At 43.2% G+C, this 20,594-nt stretch overlaps 4 protein-coding genes across 4 annotated transcripts; 2 read left to right on the top strand and 2 right to left on the bottom strand.

Moving 5' to 3' along the window:
• Nucleotides 1–522: 522 nt before the first annotated feature.
• On the bottom strand, nucleotides 523–5,237 carry LOC308381780 ((Lyso)-N-acylphosphatidylethanolamine lipase-like). The gene is made up of 8 exons (XM_080859368.1): nucleotides 4,926–5,237; nucleotides 4,476–4,561; nucleotides 4,180–4,284; nucleotides 3,673–3,961; nucleotides 3,185–3,348; nucleotides 2,872–2,983; nucleotides 2,462–2,648; nucleotides 523–782 (listed from the first exon to the last, which is right to left on the bottom strand). The coding sequence occupies exons 1-8, from the start codon at nucleotides 4,946–4,948 to the stop codon at nucleotides 690–692; spliced, it is 1,059 nt and encodes a 352-aa protein (XP_080715494.1). The 5' UTR covers nucleotides 4,949–5,237; the 3' UTR covers nucleotides 523–689.
• Nucleotides 5,238–5,385: 148 nt separating this feature from the next.
• Nucleotides 5,386–6,176, top strand: LOC308382735 (dolichyl-diphosphooligosaccharide--protein glycosyltransferase subunit DAD1-like; the record flags this gene model as incomplete). The annotated part of the gene is made up of 3 exons (XM_080860263.1): nucleotides 5,386–5,390; nucleotides 5,498–5,589; nucleotides 6,055–6,176. The coding sequence occupies 3 exons, from the start codon at nucleotides 5,386–5,388 to the stop codon at nucleotides 6,174–6,176; spliced, it is 219 nt and encodes a 72-aa protein (XP_080716389.1).
• A 1,930-nt stretch (nucleotides 6,177–8,106) lies between these two features.
• Nucleotides 8,107–11,433, top strand: LOC308382734 (E3 ubiquitin/ISG15 ligase TRIM25-like; the record flags this gene model as incomplete). The annotated part of the gene is made up of 5 exons (XM_080860262.1): nucleotides 8,107–8,712; nucleotides 9,325–9,420; nucleotides 9,876–10,109; nucleotides 10,629–10,682; nucleotides 10,918–11,433. 5 exons carry the CDS (start codon nucleotides 8,107–8,109, stop codon nucleotides 11,431–11,433), a joined length of 1,506 nt encoding a protein of 501 aa, XP_080716388.1.
• Nucleotides 11,434–15,290: 3,857 nt separating this feature from the next.
• lingo3a (leucine rich repeat and Ig domain containing 3a) lies at nucleotides 15,291–17,111 on the bottom strand (the record flags this gene model as incomplete). Its single annotated transcript, XM_080833378.1, has 1 exon — nucleotides 15,291–17,111. One exon carries the CDS (start codon nucleotides 17,109–17,111, stop codon nucleotides 15,291–15,293), a length of 1,821 nt encoding a protein of 606 aa, XP_080689504.1.
• Between the last annotated feature and the right edge of the window lie 3,483 nt (nucleotides 17,112–20,594).

Genomic DNA, 20,594 nt, shown 5'->3' with positions numbered 1-20,594 from the left:
TGGTGGTCAAATAATTTACCTCCTTTTTTACTAACACTCAATAGTTAACAAAGTGATATGGATAATGAAGTCACTTAACTGCTTTTGGTGCTTTTTTATTTGATATGCTATAACTACCTCTACTTGGTTCTATTCTGTGCTCTTGACAGATGCCAGGATCTATGGTCAAAAACCACGTTGCCATTTGCAGCACGGTCATTGCAACCAAAGTTGGTCCGGATTGTGGCACCCAACAACCCCACAAGGTGTGCTGGGATTCCCACATTATTATAAGGGCAGGAACGGGAATTGTTCAAAATCTGTTGCATATGCAAAACCAATCGACAACAAAAACGACACGCATCATTCATATTATGTAGACTATCATAGAACTGAAATAGCAAAAGAGGTGCCCTAACTCAACTCATGTTGTTGGTGAGACATCGCCATCCTCAGACATCAACACAATGTCAAGTCACAATGTACAATAACACTAGTACATCGCCTGGTTGGCTCTTTTTAGGTATTTAAGGGGAGACGGCACACTGATACATTCACTTTATTAAAAAGATAAATAATATTTGGCAGTTCAGGAGAATTCATGTTAGGCAAGGGAAATATATGACCCACACACACACACACACACACACACACACACACACACACACACACACACACACACACACACACACACACACACTCACAGGCACTTAATCCACCACACTGTCACAGATACTCTGAACCAATCTGTTAAACTCTTCAGACTGATCCGCATAGACATGATGTGCTGCACCTTTCACCACCTAAGACAAGGAGATAGTGAAAATGGCACAGAGCAGGAAATGACTGCTATTCTTTTTAAACAGGTTGTACAATTAACTGTCACTCGTACATTTGTATGGACTGCTTGAATTTATGGATGTTTCTCTCTTTCTCTCTTTCTCTCACTCTCTCACACACACACACACACACACACACACACACACACACACACACACACACACATACACCAGCTCTGTCACACACATACACACTTTAGTATAAACTACTTACAGTGCCCTCCACAATTATTGGCACCCTTAGTTAATGTGACCAAAACAGGCTTTGAAAAAATATGTTTTTGCTGTTTATCCTCTTGGTCTTTCACTCAAAATATTCACAAAAATCGTACCTTTTCATTGAAGTAAAATTATAGAAAGAATCTTTTTTTTACATTTAATAAAATCTTGTGAAGAAAAACTTTTTTTGACGTTAAATAAATATTATTCTCCAAAACAGGTGTGCCACAATTATTGGCACCCCTTAATGGAATGTTTTGAGCAGCCTCCTTTTGCCAAGATAACAGCTCTGAGTCTTCTCCTATAATGCGAGATGAGGCTGGTGAACAAATGGCACGGGATCTGAGACCATTCCTACATACAGAATCTCTCAAGATCCTTCAGATTCTTATGTCAACGCTTGTAGACTTGGCTTCAGCTCTTTCCTCAGATTTTCTATGGGGTTTAGGTCGGGGGACTTTTCTGCGGTAGGTGAACCATTTTTGTGTTGATTTTGAGGGGTGCTTCGGATCCTTGTCCTGCTGGAAGGTCCAACCACGGCCCATTTTAAGCTTCCTAGAGTGGGCTGTTAGGTTTTCAATTAATATCTGCTGGTATTTGATGGAGTCCATGATACCATGTATCCTAACAAGATGTTGAGGGCCTTTGGAAGAAAAACAGCCCCACGACATCAAAGATCCGCCACCGTTTTCAACTGTTAAGATATTTTTCTTATATCCTTTTCCGGAATTCTGCAGCTCAACAACATTTTGTCGCACTTCGACACTGTGTTCTTTTGTTTTTCCTATCTTGATGAATGACTAAGGGTATTTGGCCTGTCACCTCATATTTATACCCGAGTGAAACAGGAAGTCATGGTTGACCGCTTAAGAGTTCCTAATCAAACAGGTGAACTTAAAAATGTAAAACATGACTGGTAATATACTTCAGTTCGATTTTAATTATAAGATTTTCTAGGGGTGCCAATAATTGCGGCACCCATGTTTTGGAGAAATAGATTTTATTTAATGTAAAAAAAAAAAAGATTCTTTCTATAATTTTACTTCAATGAAAAGGCATGAATCTTGTGAATATTTTGAGTGAAAGACCAAGAGGATAAACAGCAAACATTTTTTCATAGCCTGTTTTGCCCGTATTCACTTAGGGTGCCAATAATTGTGGAGGGCACTGTATAGCTCTCAGTTTTTCCATATGTCTCCTCTGTATGTCTATTCCTCTCTCTCTCTCTCTCTCTCTCTCACACACACACACACACACACACACACACACACACACACACACACACACACAAGGTATCTGACATCATCCCTCTGCTTTATTTATTTTTTTGATATGTTCTCAATTTTAGACATTCAGATATCCAACGCTCACCTTTCTCACAAAACATTCTTCTAAAGATCTCGAAACAGGAGCCTGTGTCTTACCATCGTGTGTGTGTAGCTGGTGGGTCTCTGCTTCGCCACCTTGTCACCCGTCTTACTGTCCATCCATGAGCGCCCTCCATAGACCAGGGTCACTGGGAGGCCAGGAGGCAGGAGGTGAACCCGCTCCAACATTGGACGCTTAGCCCAAACCAGTGACTCAGACATTACCATGAAACCGACCTCTCCACTGGAGAAGAGAGAAAAGAGATAACGATGTAATGCCCACTAAAATACAGACAAACTAACTGCCCTATCAAGTGCATGGATTTTGAATAATCTATGTGAATATCTGTATTATGAAAGATAGAGTTTGCTTCTAATTGTTTGAGTAAAACAAAGTGATTTTGCAGTATTGTTCAGGAACTATGAAGGCTTAAAAAGATGTGAACTTCCAGTATTGTCTGGCCTACCTTGGCTTTTGGGCATTGCAGTGATATAGGTACTGTGTCATAGTCTCGTCATCAAACATGTCTTCAAACTTGCTCTTAATGTCAGGCCTGAATCTATGCATAAGCTTTGGCCCTGTGGAAAGAGAAAGAGGACACATTTATTCAAACCTTCCTATGAAGAATTACATACAGAATCCCAATTTGTACCAACTATCATGTACCCTGCAAGCACAAATTAATGGAATGACTGGAACACAGGTGTTCAGACAAAGATAAGGATATCTACATGCACCCACACAAAAAAACACCATCTTTCTATCATAGGCCTACATACCCAAGGGGCCTGCAGCTCTCATTCCTGCCAGCGGGTTAAAGAGGGAGGCCACAGAGATGAGGGCCTCCACCCAATAAGGGCATCCAGGCCTCATTGAAGCCGTGCTCCCATCCTCGGGTATGTGCTCAAACCCCCAAGGGTCCACCAAGATGAGGTGCTTCACCCTAAATGGGAAATGCATTGGCACAGATACTACTTCTTAACTGGAGGTACTGTCCAGTCAAGTCTTATGCTTGCCATGGTGGCACAACTAGAAATTGTATTTTGACATGTGACTTGAGTACTTGAGACTTTGCTGGAGTAGAGTTTCATGTTTGCCCAACGCATGTAGTCCTTACTTTACCTTACTGTAAAATAGGCAGCACCATAAGCTATATCACACTGCATAACTCTCAAAGACTGATCACTGTAATTGTAAACCATGTTGATAACTATAATTGTAAACATTGTTGATAACTGTTAACCGTGTAAACTTATTTTCCTCTTACCTCTCTGGATGTTGAATGGCGTAAGATGTTGCCAGGTAGCCACCCAGACTGTGACCCAACAGTATCATGCTTTCCAGACCCAAGGCCCGCCTCCAATGTTCTATGGAGTTGACGGAGAGCTGCTCAGCCTGTGAGGGGTCTGAGGGGAAGCGGGGGTGGGAACTGCGGCCAAAACCCAGCAGGTCAAAAACCAAAACAGGACGAGATCGACACAGAGGGTCCAGGTTACGGATCCACAAGCCCACACCGCCACATAGCCCATGCACCATCACCAATGGTGTCCGAGAGGCTGAGGAAACACATGATTTCATTGAGTTATGCTGAGTACAGGAATAACTTATATTTCCAATCAAACTTTCAATTTCCTATCATCAAATCCAAAGGAATTCATCAATCATGGGAACTTGTTTTTTGTAAAATGGACTAATGTTCTATATTAGTTTATAACATAAATTACAGAAAGATCCTGACTCATAGCGAAATTAACAAAGAAGGACAGGCTAGTACCAGGCTTCGGCAGATCTTGGGGAGCCTTGTGAGTCACTGATACTGTCCAGATTTTGTCTTGAGTAGGCAGGGAGACATAGCGGGCCCACAGGTCATTCTGCACACCTGTGCATGTGTAGGTAAGACACAAAGATTACAGCGCCCCCCTCAGGGGCTTTTATTCCACACACATTTAAATTTGATAGACGGCACAGGGGGGTTGTTTTTCCAGGTGTAGAAAACAGTATCACTTTACATTGGTGACCTCAGCCAAACTTATACGCCTACACCACCTCCAAGATGTGTAGGATACTCACAGTCGAGGATCTTTGTCTCAGCATTTCTCAGCTGATGCACAGAAGTTGGGCACCATGAGGACCACCAGGTCCATTTTGACACTGATCTGAAAAAGATTGCACTTTTTTTAAATACCAGTAGAATCATGTTTTTATATAGGCTAAACGATTAACAGGGATTTTGACGCCACCCCCAGCCACTCACCCACACAAACATATCTGATCACCAAAAACCAATGTCTTTGTTGGTTCAAGACACTACATTACGTCTCACGTATATTTTATGTTACACATTTAAGCAAGACGAAGGGCATGCATTAAAGGAAATTCGCTGCAATTGTACTACTTTGAAATAATATTTTCTTTACTGAGTAGCCTACTGACGTTCATGATTTTAGCTAGATTAAGCTAAAGTTGTGTAAATTATTAAAACGACATCGTTTTTATCCTTTCGTGCAATGAAAAACTAACCTTGAATCCGATTCGTCCTGCATATTCAAGACGTGCCACAAAACACCAATACGATGTCACACTATGCTCTGTTGTGGCTCACTCCTGTGTTGTAGTGTTATTGGCATGTTTTGTAACAGCTGATTTCAGAAGGTCGGCGATATATTGTTTTGATTGATGATTACTGCGCCAGTATAAGATTTACACGCATTCATACAGTAGTACAACATATAAACGCAGGTAAGCATTCCCTCTACTTTTAACTTGTGAAAACCGTCAAATTATCTTCAATTTCTGTGGTGGAGACATGTCATGGAGGATTGTTTACGAAAAAGCGTTGCTGCATGACCCGGGAGAATTTTTGAGCTGCACATCCAAGGATACGTCATATTCCTGCGACTGTATATCATTTTCCTCTCTTTCCTCTGTTTGCCCCAATTCGTGTTCTTTGGACGTCAACTTTTACAATAAAACATGTGGCATGTGGTACCCGTAACTCTGTGGTATCCGTCATTTCTCGTCTTTTGGAGGAGTATAGGGGTGCTACCTCTAATAAACTAAAAGTTGTTGACAGCTGTATATTTTGCATGTAGCTCGTGCCTTTACTGCTTGCTGGTCGGCAGTTTCCCGTTCAAAAGCTTTCTTTCTGGCTTCATATCTTGCGTCGGATACTTTATTCTAGCAGGTAAATTACTTTACATTTGCCGCAATTTGACCTTATACTTATTTTCTCATACAGTAGTTTTCCAGACTGTCCTCCTATCAGTTGTAATGTTAGGTAGTTGGTGTATTATCTTGCTTCAATTAACATTTGTATCATCAACAACATGATGTATCAATTTCACATTACCAAGAATGATTAAAAACAGTCAGGGCTGTGTAGCAATGTTTCCACAATTATTGCCTTACCTGACATTTATAATCATTAGTCGAAGAAAGAGTCAGGTCAGCTTGTCCAGAGTTCTGTCATTTTTCCAAGGCCAGACATTTCTTTTGAGTTTGCTGAGGTGTCATTAAAAGTAAAATATGTGCTGTCTTTTTTGTTGTAAAGTGATGATGTGATGTGAAAAGTTGATAAATACTTAAAAAGTCCATTTAGTGTAGGATAATACTTGACAATTTATTCGATCATCTTCATTTCCTCGCTTAGTTTGTTTACAGATCAATCCTCAGAAAAAAGGGATTTCCTTTCTATCTCCTGAGCGGGCCTTCGCTGACTTCCTCTTCGCTCACACTGTGCTCAACCTTGTTGTCATCAATTCCATCGGCTGAGGAAAATTCAGCACTGACCATTTCAGAAGACCCTGCCCGACCAAGAAATTGTGATTAATCAGCTGACCCAAGCCCCACCAGAGGACAAATAGCAACCTATCTGTCTGCAACTGCTTACATCGCATGGGTTTTGCCTGGAGATGGGAGCTGGCGTGGAAAAGCTTCCAAGGCTAAATAGGTTAAACATGTGATTATTCCCTACACAAAGACACATCACAATAACCCCAGCAAAACCTGTACTTTAATTTACAACCCAAAAAGGAAACTCATTACTTGGGATTTATAGCTTGAGATAGCCTATGTTTTGTGATGATACCGTTTTGTTATTGTTGCTGTTGTTAGGTTTTTAAGCAGTGGCATTCTACAAATTAATATTGTTTTTTGGATGGATGGTGTGCTTATTAGGAAGATGCAAAAGGTGATGCTTGGGGAGTGTGTTGTGCTCCTATATTTATATTTGAATGCAGTGCTTGTAAAGGGACCAGTGTGTTGTTATTCCATTATTCATCAGCATTTTTGAATTAGTGTCTGCTGTATACTTAACACTCTGAAGACCAGCCCTACCATCTTCCAAAAAGCCTTTTGGTCTTCATCCTTGATAAAGGTTAACACTATGTTATTAGGTGATCCAGACTAAAATCTCTATGATAAAAAAATACACAGGGAACTGTTAACCTTTAAAATGTTTATTTCACAAACATCTCCAAAATAAGTCCATGTAATGCATCTTTGTACGTAATGCATCATTGGTAAAACCTCATTCACACACCCGACACCCCACCCTTCAGGGTGTCCGCCGCCCCAGTGGATTATGCGAAAGTTGAAAATCAGGGATTGAGCCTTCAGGATATTGGTAAGAAACAAGCTCTGCTTGATGGGCAGAAAAAAAGAGAGGAAGAGGAGGGAGGGACAGAGGGATGTGTTTTTAGGTATGTAGTGTGAGAGACTTTGGGTAAACACAGCTGTCAAATGAATAAATGTAAAATAAGCTTCTGTTCCGTCAACACAGCTATGCTATATGGTGTATCTATACTACCTATCTGACAGGGTTAAAGTATCTAGAATGTTCTCTGTTCTTTTGACATCCTCACCTTCGTTTGGGTCCTTTCTTGTCACTGTCAATCAAATATGGCGGTATAAATGTGCCGGTTTGGTCGGTGGGTAGCAAAAATTGCCTCTAGTCAGAGATGACATTCACAGACTTGTTCACAAACTCTCACGTGGGATGGATCTGTCTAATCCTGCAGAATTGTTGGAATGCTGAAGAAAACTTTGATGAGTACGTCTACACTAGACCTGAATACTAGGCACTAAAATCTGGTTTGGAATTAACCAGCAAACAACACAAAGTCTCATGGAGAAATGATTCAGTGGCAAAACACTGCATTGCTCTGTTTTCTGTCTTGATGTAAAAAGAGGTGGACTGTAGAAGGGGGGGTTTGTTGGAACTGGAATGGATAACCTGTTTTGTGATTAAAGACATTTATTTAAAATCCTTTTTTGTTGTTAAAAAAAAATCACACAGCATAGACGTAGCCACAATAAACATACCCTTGGCCTTAATACATAGCGTTTTGATCTCTTGCTAATCCTCAAGAAAATCTTGCAAGTTGGTAATTAATAAAGAACTTTTAAACACAGACTGAGAATTTCAGCATCAGTAATCTTTTCAGAGAAATTCCTGTGTCAGATATTATCACTTTCTTGCCTGCACGCAGTGTTCCAGAAAATGTTCCCCACCCTCCAATGACTGCAGGCCATTCTGGTTTCATGGTGCAAACCAGTTTTACGTCATCTTCAACTCACTCCGAGGGGACTTAAGCCATTCCTACCTTAATTATCACACCCATTTCTGCGTGAGAAAAACTCCTCTTTTGCAGCTCACTGCCTCACTTGATTCTATGAGAGTGTCTGTGTCTTTACAGTGAAAATGGCAGAGGGCAGTTTTGCGGTCATTCAGAACCAGCTTAGCTGTCAAATTTGTCTGGACCTTCTCAAGGACCCAGTGACTATTCCCTGTGGACACAGCTACTGTATGAGCTGTATTGCTGACTGCTGGAAAACAGGTGGTCAGGATAATGCGTACAGCTGTCCACAGTGCCGGCATACCTTTGACTCGATGCCACACCTTGGGCGCAACACCATACTGGCAGAAATGGTGGAGAAACTGAAGATGGCAGAAGATCCTCTAGATGTTCCAGAAGAACCTTCAGTTGACATCTGTTATGCTGGACCTGATGACGTATCGTGTGACTTCTGCATCGGGAAGAAACAGAAAGCTACCAAGTCCTGTCTCGCATGCTTGGCCTCGTTCTGCGACTCTCACCTCCAGCCTCACTTCGAGGTGCCTCGTCTTAAGAAGCACAAGCTGGTGGCGGCTACCACAAAGCTGGAGGAGCAGATCTGTGCTCCTCACGATAAACTCCTGGAGGTGTTCTGTTGCACTGAGCAAATGTTAATCTGCATGCAGTGTGCAATGGATGGACACAAAGGCCATGACATAGTCGCAGTTGCAGTAGAAAGGGCAGAGAAACAGGTGAGTCTTACATAATCTGTTAATTGCAAATAATATAATGATAGGCAGTGTCAGAGAATGTGTCAGTTCACTTCTGCCTTGAGAAAAACTAAATGAAAAGGTCAGACCAATAAAACCAAAAAAACAGGTTTTGGCCAACAGATTCACTTTGCTTACCAAATGTATTCTTCAGTAAACAGCCTACACGACTAAATTCTGGTTCATAAATAAAGACTGAAATTAAAGTTTGCACTGTGCGAAATAGCCGACATAAGTGTAATTATTAAGTCTGGAAACTTGTTGAACCACATTGGAAACCCTAAGGGTTTTGTATGCTCTCCAACGAAAGCTAATCCCTTGTGGCTGGCATGGCCAATAGCAATTGTGCTAGAATGTTTCATGACGAAAACTTGCCAGGTGTGTGCAGAAAATCATGAAGTCTTTGAAGATTGAAGTTGATAAAGTTTAGAATACATGGGTACCATGGGTAAAAGTGAATGAAAAATTCTTGGAGAATTTTCTGATCTTTTTATATGTAAACACAGCCAATAAATAGGAATGGGATGAGAACTCCACCATGCCACTTAACTTTTTACAAAAAACTATTTTTGTGACTTATTCCCACGCCCACAGAAGGAGTTTGGGAAGACCCAGGAGGTATACCAGCAGAGGATTCAAGAGAGAGAGAAAGAGCTGCAGGTGCTGAAGGAATCCATGGAAACTCTCAAGGTGAGACCCAATAAAGGGAAAGACAGCAGCTGCCTGCGGCCCATTTAGACCTCAAGTTTGTCAGTCAGGGAGAAGCTCCCTTTGAGCTCCCTTTCTATGCGAAAGTTAAAAATCAGGGATTGAGCCTTCAGGATATTGGTAAGAAACAAGCTCTGCATGAGGGGCGGGGAGAGACAAAGGATCTTAGAGTTCCATATACTGATCATTAGTCCTTGAAATATACTTTACAACGGAAACACTCATTTTTTCATAGACTTGTTGGTATGTGGTTGTAAATTTACTTTGAATCTATGCAAATATCACTTTAAGCTTCCTTTCTTAAAAATCCCCTACAAAAAGGATGGATGTCTGTTCTATAGTGGGTGAACGTGACTTGGCTCCTTGTGTGAGCTGAGCAGGTAAGACCTGAGGAGTGGGTTTCCAATGGGCTTCCCTTTTGTCCCGTCTCCCTACAGCACTCTGCCCAGGTGGCGGTAGAGGAGAGCGAGAGGATGTTCTCCTTGCTCATCTTCTCCATAGAGAGAAGGCGGTCGGAGGTGAAGGAGTTGATCAGAGCCCAGGAGAGTACCGAGGTAGGCCTGGCTGAAAGTCTCCAGGAGCAGCTGGAGAAGGAGATCGCCGAGCTAAGGAAGAGGGATGCTGAGCTTGCCATGCTTTCGGAAACAGAGGACCATGTCACCTTCCTTCAGGTAACATTCCCAACCATGTGGTCACCAACATACAAGGGGCTTTCATCCGCAGGGGAACTCTTTAGAATGAATCCCTTTGGTTGAATGCATCACTGGAGGGGTTCCACGAGTTCTTTACTAATTTGTTCATTAATTCTGTCTCAAATGTCTCACTCATTAGAGTTTCCAAACTATCCATGCAACTGCTGGGCCAGAAAACATCCCATTCATCCCTGTTCACCAAAGCAAACCTTTGGAAGACATGAAGAAGACTATCTCTTATCTACAAGAAAAAATTGACAGTTTTTGCCGAGAGGAAATAGGGAAATTGTCTGGAATTGGTATGACAATTTTTTCTTGATCTCATCTCTTGTCCCACCTGCCAGTAGATACTAGATGCCTATTTTGAAACATAAAAGTACGTGTGAACGCTTGCCACTATTCCCATTCAGAGAAGGACAAGGGGCACTCCTATTTGCTGTATATGCAACATGTGTGCACGTTTGTTTATGCATCTAACTCTGCTTTTCCCCCCGGCAGCGACATATGTGCAACTCATCGCAGAACCACGAACCAGCGATGAATTCTTACAAAGTGAGTCTACATTTACTTCTACAATGAGTAGAACATTTCTGAAAAGCTGTCTGTATGTACATCCTTTGGTGCAGAACTGTACAGTATATTGAATGAGTTGTTCATTGAACTATGTATTGATGATTTGCTTACATGAAAGCGTATTGTTTTTTATGTGCTTATACTATCTCCAACAGACTGCAGCAATTTTACAATGGATCTGAACACAGCCAACAATTGCCTCTGTTTATCGGAGGGATGCAAGGAGGCTTCGAACACCATAAAGTTCCAGTGCTACCCGAACCATCCAGATAGGTTCCTGCATCCTGCACAGGTACTGTGCAAGGAGGGCATAACCGGGCGCTGCTACTGGGAGGTGGAGTGGAGTGGGGAGAGCGGGGTGGGTCTGGCGGTCGCCTACAAAAGCATAAGCAGGAAAGGGATCGGGAGGGAGTCCAAGTTTGGCTCTACCCATCAGTCTTGGAGCTTGCGTTGTTCTCCCGCCAAGTACTCGTTCAAGCACAGTCATGAAAAAATTGAATTCCCCGTCCCAGTTTCCGGTTCCGCTAAAATAGGAGTGTATGTAGATTACAGGGCAGGCACGCTGGCCTACTTCAGTGTGTCTGACACAATGAGCCTCCTCCACCGAGTGCAGACGCGATTCACTGAGCCCCTCTATCCCGGTTTTTTGATTGGTATCAATTCAAAGGTGAAGTTTTACCAAAAATCAATAATCCTCCACCCCATATCCAGTCTGCCTAATTGTGAGTAATTCCAATATCTGGTATAAAACTGCCAATACAACACCTCACTTACATCTGATGTTGTAGGCAGATTTGTCAGACAAAAGCTTAGGAAACACTACAAAAGGTTACAAGGTCACACATGGTGTAAGCAACTGGAACTGATTCCTCACTGATTTCCTCACTGACACTGATTTCTCAAAGGCAACTGAGAGGGAAAGTTTGTTAACAATACCTTGTGGGTCTAGTAAGGTTCTGTTTAGCTCTCTGTGTGTATTATATGAATGAGCATGTGTTTTACCTTCAGTAGCAGTTGCAGTAATTGTTTGAAGTACGGGCATACATTTAATAGGAAGAGCAGTCACAAAGGTGGTGGTGGTGGTGGGGGGCAGTCATTTTATTCTTGATTCTAATTTGTTCTGCGGAAAAAAAAAATCTTGTGTTTGAACTGTTAATCAGTTTAGAGTATAAACTGTATAAACAATCTATGTGAATTGATCTGAATTTGAAGATGTTTTTCAGAAAGGTTGGATGTGAAACGGAATGTTCTTGTGTGATGAAGGCACACGATTCTTACGGACAATAATAGTTTTGATGAGCTAGCAGAGGAAAATGGTTACTTTCAACTTTACTTTAACCCTGCTTAATAAGAATAACATAACCATGTTATAATCTTGTCATGACAGATGCTGTCATAAATAGTTATACCAATCACTGTGATGGAAAAGTGTCATGTTATCATAACTAGTCATTGACATGACTGCATGATTCTATGACAGAGTTATGAGATGTGACAATAGGCTCTTATGGCATATACAATTTCGGAGGGATGTCATGACAATTACCGACAATAGTAACATGACATTGTCAAGTCACTGGACATCAGCTGTCATGTTGTGTATGACATATTCCATAGCATGTTTATGAAATGTACGTCCGTCTTATGAAGCAGGGTTACTCATCCTTTTAAGTTGGCCCTATAATACTTAATTTTGTTGTAATGTAATGTGACAAACTGAAAACTCTAGAGCCAACACCATCCTATTAACACCTGTAAGCTCGAGCCCTAAGTTTGCAGTGGCTTTACCTGCCTTAGAGGAGCATTTAGGAGAATAAATGGGTAACAAATTAAATGAAACATATCTGAGGGGTATTTACTGGTATTATGGATATGTGTGCATTATGAAACAATGAGGTTGTGGAGGTTTTACTTTCTATTGTGTTGTTGTATTGTTATTTAATCAAACTTAAAAAATGATGACGAAAAGAAGAAGATGATGATGATGATGATCATTTAAAAACATTTTATTAAAATATTTCCATCACAATTAGCGGTTATTTTTCTTGTCCTCAAAACATGAGTCATTTCCCCTGTTGGTGAGGTTAACACTGGTTAGAAGACTTTGAAGAGAGTACGCCACACAGCTTTGGTGCTAAAGACTGGCTATGGTAGTTTCCCATGGCTAAGCTGTGTGTTCTTGTTACAGCAGGAGTGGACTGCACTTCGTGGATAGTTGGCCGAGGAATAGGAAAACAACATTACAGTATATTTAAGGATAGTTTGGCCACAAAGGGTTTAAGTGGCCAAAACGTTATAGAACCACAGCTACAATTCCACCGTTAGCCAAGAGATGGCAGTAGATGTACAGTTTACCTGTATGGCCTATACAACCAACTGCATAATACTTCCTTTAGTGGTAATATTGTTTCACTTACACCTGCAATATTTACTATAGTATGTATAGTATGTCTTCCTACAGAGTAAGGGGGCGCTTCTATTATTGTAATTTGTTTTTCTAGTGACATCACAAGAGACTCATTCAACAAATACATCTGAACATGTATTCCTACTGCTACTTGTTTTATAATTATGTCACAATACAGAGGATCTGGGACCTTTTTATGGGGTGAAGAGAGTTTCACAGTACCCTTGATAACAACATGACTTGCTTTGAGCTTGATGGCTTTGAAGGAAGTATGTGGTATGGCACTCACTTTATGGTTAGAATGCAAAAGACAACAAAGACGAAAGAAGCTTTAATTAGGACTGAAAGAATTCCTTTATTTCCATGTAATTTGGTTCCTGTGTGAATTTTAATGAGTAGCCAACTGTTTTTAAAACTACTCCAAACGATGCCTGCTTGAGTGGTCATAGTGGTCATATACTGCCTGTACCACTAGGTCTGAGGGCAGTCGAAGTCTTGCGGCAACTAGATTTACAAAAGAAAAATCAGCTGTAGGATCCTATCAAAACTTTCACAAAAGAACCATTTGGTAATAAACCACTGAAAGTAAAACATTTAATATTTTAGCAGTTCAAACACAGTCACAACAGAATGTCAAAATCTGTACACTCACTCACAATAGCCATATGTACAAAATTCATGTTAAGAGGTACACAATTCTGTACATCTTTTTAGATACCAGACATGTTGGCATCACACGGCAAGGTTCCACTTACTGCTGGGTATGTGAGAGGGGCTCGAGGATACCTGTCTGGACACTAGCAGAGCTATATTTCCCCAATTAAACACATTCATTTTCTAAGAGGATGTGCTTGAAAGGTGTGTTTATGTGACTGTGTGTGTGTGTGTCTCTGTGTGTGTGTGTGTTTGTGTGTGTTTGTCTCTCTCTCTCTCTCTCTCTCTCTCTCTCTCTGCGTGTGTGTGTGTGTGTGTGTGTGTGTGTGTGTGTGTGTGTGTGTGTGTGTGTGTGTGTGTGTGTGTGTGTGTATGTGTGTGAAAAAGAGAGAGATGTCTGGAGCATCGCATGCTCCTTGGCTTGATTTAAGACCGGGGGTCTTTCCTACAATGCTGTGCATGTGAGGGATGCTTTTGTCACAATGAGGCATCTATTTTGGCAGTGTTGAGCAGTGTTGAGCAGTGTTGGGCAGCATACATAGCAAAATGACACTAACCAGATTGACAGTCCTAAATGTGTGGCTTATAAATTCATATCCCAACTCAAGAGATACTCATAATCTTGAAATCTGCATCTGGAATGGAATTCTTGGTCACACATATTTCAAGGCCAATGCAGTATTTCTTAGTTATGTTACCATAACATCTAAGATGTAAAGCATAATGATGGTCATAAATGACACACCTATGAACAGTTTAAATCTTTGAAATTCCAGGCGAAGATTCTAAGTTAAATCGATATCTCTTTAGATGTACCAGGGACAACAGTCTATTAACTTCATGATCAAGGGGTAAAACATTAGTATGTTTTCTTTTAGGAGGGCTCTGTTACAAAATAATTTAATGCCGGAGGAACTTTCGAGAAGTATTGGCAATTCCTTGGCATCCAGAGAGCACCCTGTGATAATGCATCGTAAGCATTATGGAGATTGCTTTCTACTACCTCCGCTGGAATGATAAAGGTCCTTCAAGGAGAAAAAGCCCAGGTCTCTGAGTTGATACAGTCTTCACCTTAAGGTAAGGCCTCAATTCTGTTTCTTTTTAAAGCAAATCATAGATAATATCCCTTTGTCCTCTTCTGAGATTTTTTCACATTAACACTTAGACATGGGTATTCAAATGTTTTTATAACAGTGGCATATCCTTAAGAATATCCTACCCTATAAATATTAGTTGACAAATGTAGTTCTGGGGCCAAGAAACAGACACTGTAAACAACCTGTGACTTACTGACATCATAAACCTGACTCTAGCTGGTGATGATCAAAGCCTTCTGTGGGGGAGGAGGCTCTGGCGATGATGCAACAAATGAAAAGAGACCACTAGAAATCGGAGGTCCTTTAAATCTAAAGTCTATTCACAAAAATGTACAGGGCAGGAAAATAGTCATATTAGCATCTTGAGCTATGTTAGGCTTTTCACATTTACCCTGTCTACCTATGTGGGTAACTGCAGTGTCCTGTGGCTCAGATCATTTTCATGTTGAACTTCCGGGCTGCTCCCTGGCCTCCACTGGCTGAGGGGCCGTCCACCTTCCTGAAGGAGTACTCCACAGAGAAGTTGTTCTTGTGCTGCCCCCGGCCACGGCTCCAGATGAACAGCATTATGAAGCAGAATAGCACCACGCCCAGGAAGGTGATGCAGCCCATGGCCGTGGAGATGAGGATGGTCTTGAGGTCCAGTGTGAACTTGAGGAAGACGCGCGTGTCATTCAGGTTGGTGTCATTCAGGTCGCCGACGTAGTAGGTGCGGTTCGCCACCAGGGTGGAGTCCAGGGGCAGCCCACTGACCGTCAGCGTGGCGAAGTAGGTGTCGTTGCCACCAGCGTTGCTGGCGATGCAAATGTAGGTGCCACTGTCGGTCATCTGGGCATAGCGTATCTCCAGCGTGCCCTCGGGCAGTACGGTGACACGGCCGGCACTCTTGGTGGTGATGCGTCGACGCTGCGGCGAGATCCAGAAGATAATAGGCGTGGGCTCTCCCTCTGCATGGCAGGCAAACGACACCACCTGGCCCTCGTGGGCACTCACCTGCTGCAGCTTGCGGTTGCGGATCTTTGGGCGCTGGCAGGTGAAGTGGTCAAACAGTGCTGAGTCGGAGAAGCCGCTCAGCGCCTTGCCCTGCACCTCCACGGGCCCAGCACACACTGGTGAGTGGCCATCGAAGTTGAGCGTCTTGCGGCGCTGCAGGATCCACAGCAGGCGGCAGTCGCAGGACAGCGGGTTGCCGTCCACGCGCAGCGTCTCCAGCGTGTTGACCGAGTGGAAGGATCCCTCCTCCAGCGTCACCAGCCCGTTGTCAGACAGGTTGAGCAGTCGGATCTGCCGCAGGCCGCCCAGACCGTAGGGCTGCACCTGCACAAGACGAGTCCCCACCATGTGCAGCTCCTTGAGGCGGACCAAGTCCCGCAAGGCCCACGACTCAAGCACCGAGATGGGGTTGTAGGATAGGTTGAGGCTGCTGAGGTGAGCCAGGTTACGGAGCGCCCCGGTGGGCACGGTGGTGATGTTGGTGTTGGTGATGGACAGCCAGGACAGGTTGAGGCCCTGGAAGCTGTGTGGGGAGATGTACTCCAGCAGTGGCCAGTGGTCAATCTCCAGCCCACGCAACCCACCCAGCTTCCTAAAGTTCTGCTCCTCCAGAGCTGCTATGCTGAGGTAACGCAGCCGCAGTGTGACCAGGCTCCGCAAGTAAGACAGCGACTGCCCCGAGATGGAGGTCAGGTTGCACCTCTCGATGGTAAGCTCCAGAAGCCCCACTAACCCCAGGAAGGCTTTGTTGGAGACGTACACCAAATCGTTGTCGCCCACCTCCAGGTTGTGGAGGCTGCGCAGGTCCTGAAAGGTGAAGTCCAGCAGGATTACTATCTTGTTGTCACTCAGGTCCAGTGTGGTGAGGTTGGCCAGGCGTGAGAACGCACCCATGGGCACCAGCTTGAGCTGGTTGGAGCGCAGCCGCAGCACACGCAGGCTCTGCAGGTCAGAGAAGGCGTTGGGCTCCAGCACACTGATGCTGTTCTCGCTGAGGTCCAGCTCCTCCAAGCGCGAGTAGGCCGCCAGGTCGCCATGCTCCACCCAGCGCAGCTTGTTGCCCTTGAGGTCCAGCAGACGGGTGTCGGTGGGGATGGCGTCCGGGATGTTGCTCAGGCGCTTGTAGGCGCACAGCACTGACTTCTGCTGCGGCACGCAGTCGCAGCGCAGCGGGCAACCCGGGGCCTGGGACAGGACCGCCATCACATGCAGCTGGAGCACCAGGCCAAGCAAACCCAGGCTGGGACAGCACGCCATGCCCCCGCTCTTCCTCACTGGGGCTGGATCACTGCACCAGACACCTGCACAGAGACAAGCAGAAGGCTTTTGATTATTAGCTCATTTTCATTTAAACTGCAACTAACAATAGAGGGATTAAAGTCTGTTAGCTTTTCGGTCCATACAACTTGTAACGCTGTAGTTTGCTAAAGAGCTGTCCAGATTATTACTTAAAAGATGTTAGTAGTAGAAAGGTGGTTGAACTTATGGTCATTCAGGTACTGATTCTGTTACCCAGTTTCTGTATTACACATTTATGGGGACACACTATTACACACTATTCACTATTATTTACACTGAAATTGGTGTGTAGCTGGAAATGATTAACTTCCAAAGATTGTTAGTTATTCTTATTTATTAGAATCAGAATTGTTTGGTTATTTATTTATTTATGCTGATGATGTGGTTTGCTCAACCAGCCAACAGCCTAATCTGTCTGAGCTGTTTAGACACTGCTATCTGATATAGGGAAAAGAGCAACATAGCAGTAAATGGACTCAGTTTTGTTAGGAAGAAAATAGAGTGTGTCTTGCTTTTCCAAAGGCAATCATTACTGTCTGTCTAACAATAAAGGAAAAACAGGGGAGATGAGGCTATTCCATCATACAGTTGTCACTGGGAAGAATGACTGGTCCAAGACTCAAGATAAAGCTTGCAAGAGCAAAGTTACTCACAAAGAGGATATTAATGTTAATGTTAATATTAATATTAATGTACGCAGCAAAAGCATGGTATTGTATGACAAAGCTACAGCTGATGTGATCCTGTCTGTGAATTTTAGCACATGTTCCATTCGATCACAGGAGAGGGACATGTGCGACAGGGAGATACAGATGTGTGCCAGGAAACTATGTTTAGACCTGGTCCCTTGTACATAAATAATAAATGTCATATGGTTAATATAAATAAATAAAAACACACAAAGCTTTTTTGGCCAACATTATTAACAATAACATTCATACCACTGCAGCACATTCCTGATATGTTCCGAATACATCCATTTCAAATGCTATTGTTAAACCACAGTGCCTGAGGTTCAGTTGAGCAGCATACAGTATATGCAAAACATCAAAAGCTCTTTAAACACTGACAAACAGTTTCCCATGGGGTGAAATGTCAACAATCTCCACCAACATGTCTAGTCTCAGCCAGTGTCTGGTCATAACACATTGTGACAGGCTTATCAAGTCATAAAAATCCATTGTGAAAGGAACCACCTTTAAATCAAACTGCCTTTAAAATGTTATGGGCGGGTATATAAACAGCTCATGCTACAGCCACACCCAGTCTGCTTATTAGAGTAAACAAATGCCCCGCATGTTTACAGTGTATGTGTCTGGTGCTTCCTGTCAATAGGCTGATACACAGCTACAGCCCCCCTAAGCCCAGCTTGTCGCCACAATGCAGCACTGCAAACTCACCTCCAGGCTCCAGCTCAAAGGTTCAAACCAAACCGTCTTCAAATGCCAGACTGTTATTGAACACTGACTGACACTACAAGCCAGATTTCAGCCCCCATGGCCCAGCCACCCCCACCTTAATCCGCCAGTTCCTCGTCACTCACCCACCACCCCTTGCAGAAGCCTCTCGGGTAACTCGGGACACATGACCACTACCACCCCCCCCCCCCCCCACCCCCCCAAACCAGCCCGTATCGGGTGGCACCGATGAGCCTTCCAATCACCACAAGCCTCCTTGGGCAACAACAGGTGGGCAGTGCCGACCATTACCAGATAATTAACACTGGCAGAACTGAAAGGGGGCATGGAATCCTCTCCCTCCCTCTCTGTGTGGCACTGCCCAGCCCAGCTTATTACAAGGCAGGAAGAGACTACCGTCTCCCTGGCTGTTTCTCTGCCCACAGACCCCCCTCTGGTTTCTCTGGAGTGTGATTGATGCTCTCCCTCCACTTCTGTTGCCTGTCCGCAGGGCATATTTCAAGTCCTTCACACCCCCTCCCTCTTCTCATACAGGGGTCCATTAAATTTAACTGCCCCATTCCACATAACTCAACGGCAATGGGATTAACGTGAGGGCAAGAGATATATTTATCTTAACTGATTCATGCTTTAAAGGCACCCAGTGCAACTTTATGTACATTCAATGAAAAATAAACATTCAATTTCTAGTCTTTTTTACACGTAGTAAGTTTCAATAACTCCATACCATTACATATCGACATTCAAGGAGCAAAGATGAGACGTGGTTGTGTGGTGAGAACTGATAGAAAATCGTAAACAACAACAATTGCGGTGGGGAGAAGCCATTTTTCCATTGACTGGAAGCCTGCTTTATTTATTGTAGGTTACAAAAAAATAAAGAAAATGGCGGCGATTGTTGTTGTTATCGATTTTCTATCAGTTCTCACCACACAACGACGTCTCATCTTTGCTGCTTGAATGTCGGTATGTAATGGTATGGAGTTATTGAAACTTACTACGTGTAAAAAAGACTAGAAATTGAATGTTTATTTTTAAGCCTCGAAAGTTGCACTGGGTGCCTTTAAGCACAAGAGTCTGAGGCTGATAAAGTGCACTAGTCATTTTTTTATCTATATCTTTCAAAAGTGTATTTTTTTGTGTCCAAAATTCATTGAATTTGATGTTTAATAGCAATCTGGTGGTTTGCCATTTCTAGCTATTTCAAACGGAGAAAAGATGACTGGTGTCTGGTTAAAACATGACCCAAGGTGACTGGAGAAAAGCAGGAGGATTTCAAATCCTTGAGTTAATCAGACTAACCTTCACTCAAGAGCGCAGTACTCTGGCTTTCGTCATCTATCCTCTCATATTTGAAATGCTTCCTTGCAACCCTTGAGAGACCAGGCATAAATTAAATTTACATGTTCACTGGCAGTTTTATGAGCAGTGACTTGACATAACGTTTATGCTTCTTCACTGCCCCCTATTGGGAAGAACCAAACCTGACACAGTATCAAAATACCTCCATCCAGCCTAGGGCTGAACAAGTCCAATAAAAAAGTTTCTCTATAAGTTTTCTCACCAAGTAAAAAGATATTTGTCACATTTCCATTCGTCTGTGCAAGTTTCAGCCACAGATCAACAGCAAGAGTTAGCGGACTCCCAGAGTGTGGTAATGAGAAGGGGGCTGGTATCAGACGGAGGAGATGAGAGAGGTCTTTTTTTCATCCCCACTCGCTTCATGCAGTCCTGACGAAAGGAAATGTCAAAGCAGACTCTTCGCTGAGATCTCAGAACTGCCATATTACGACTACAACGCCCACAGAGGAGGCAGACACTGGGAACCTCTGCAGATGAGACACGGCGTCGTGCTGGAGCCCGACTTGCTTTTGTTTTTGAGCGGAACACTATAAGTGTTGTGTTCAGCATTTGTATGAATTTGTGTACGTGTGTATGCGTGTGTGTGAGGTTGTGTATGTGTGTTAGTGAGTGGGTGCGTGGGGGGGGGGGGGGGGGGGGTCTGTGTCGCCCCTACTCTTCC

This window comes from Sprattus sprattus (assembly GCF_963457725.1).
Source record: "Sprattus sprattus genome assembly, chromosome: 2".
Classification (NCBI taxonomy): Eukaryota; Metazoa; Chordata; class Actinopteri; order Clupeiformes; family Clupeidae; genus Sprattus; species Sprattus sprattus.
The sequence above is the reverse complement of the archived record's forward strand: the minus strand, read 5'-3'. Positions and strand labels throughout refer to the sequence as shown.

Bases quoted from the DNA above. Each gene is read 5' to 3' on its own strand.
- LOC308381780 (XM_080859368.1), bottom strand. From the start codon at position 4,948: ATGCAGGACGAATCGGATTCAAG. The intron at 4,562-4,925 runs GTTAGTTTTTCA...AATCTTTTTCAG, and splicing joins CAGGACGAATCGGATTCAAG to ATCAGTGTCAAAATGGACCT. The intron at 3,962-4,179 runs GTACTAGCCTGT...GTGTTTCCTCAG, and splicing joins CCAAGATCTGCCGAAGCCTG to CCTCTCGGACACCATTGGTG.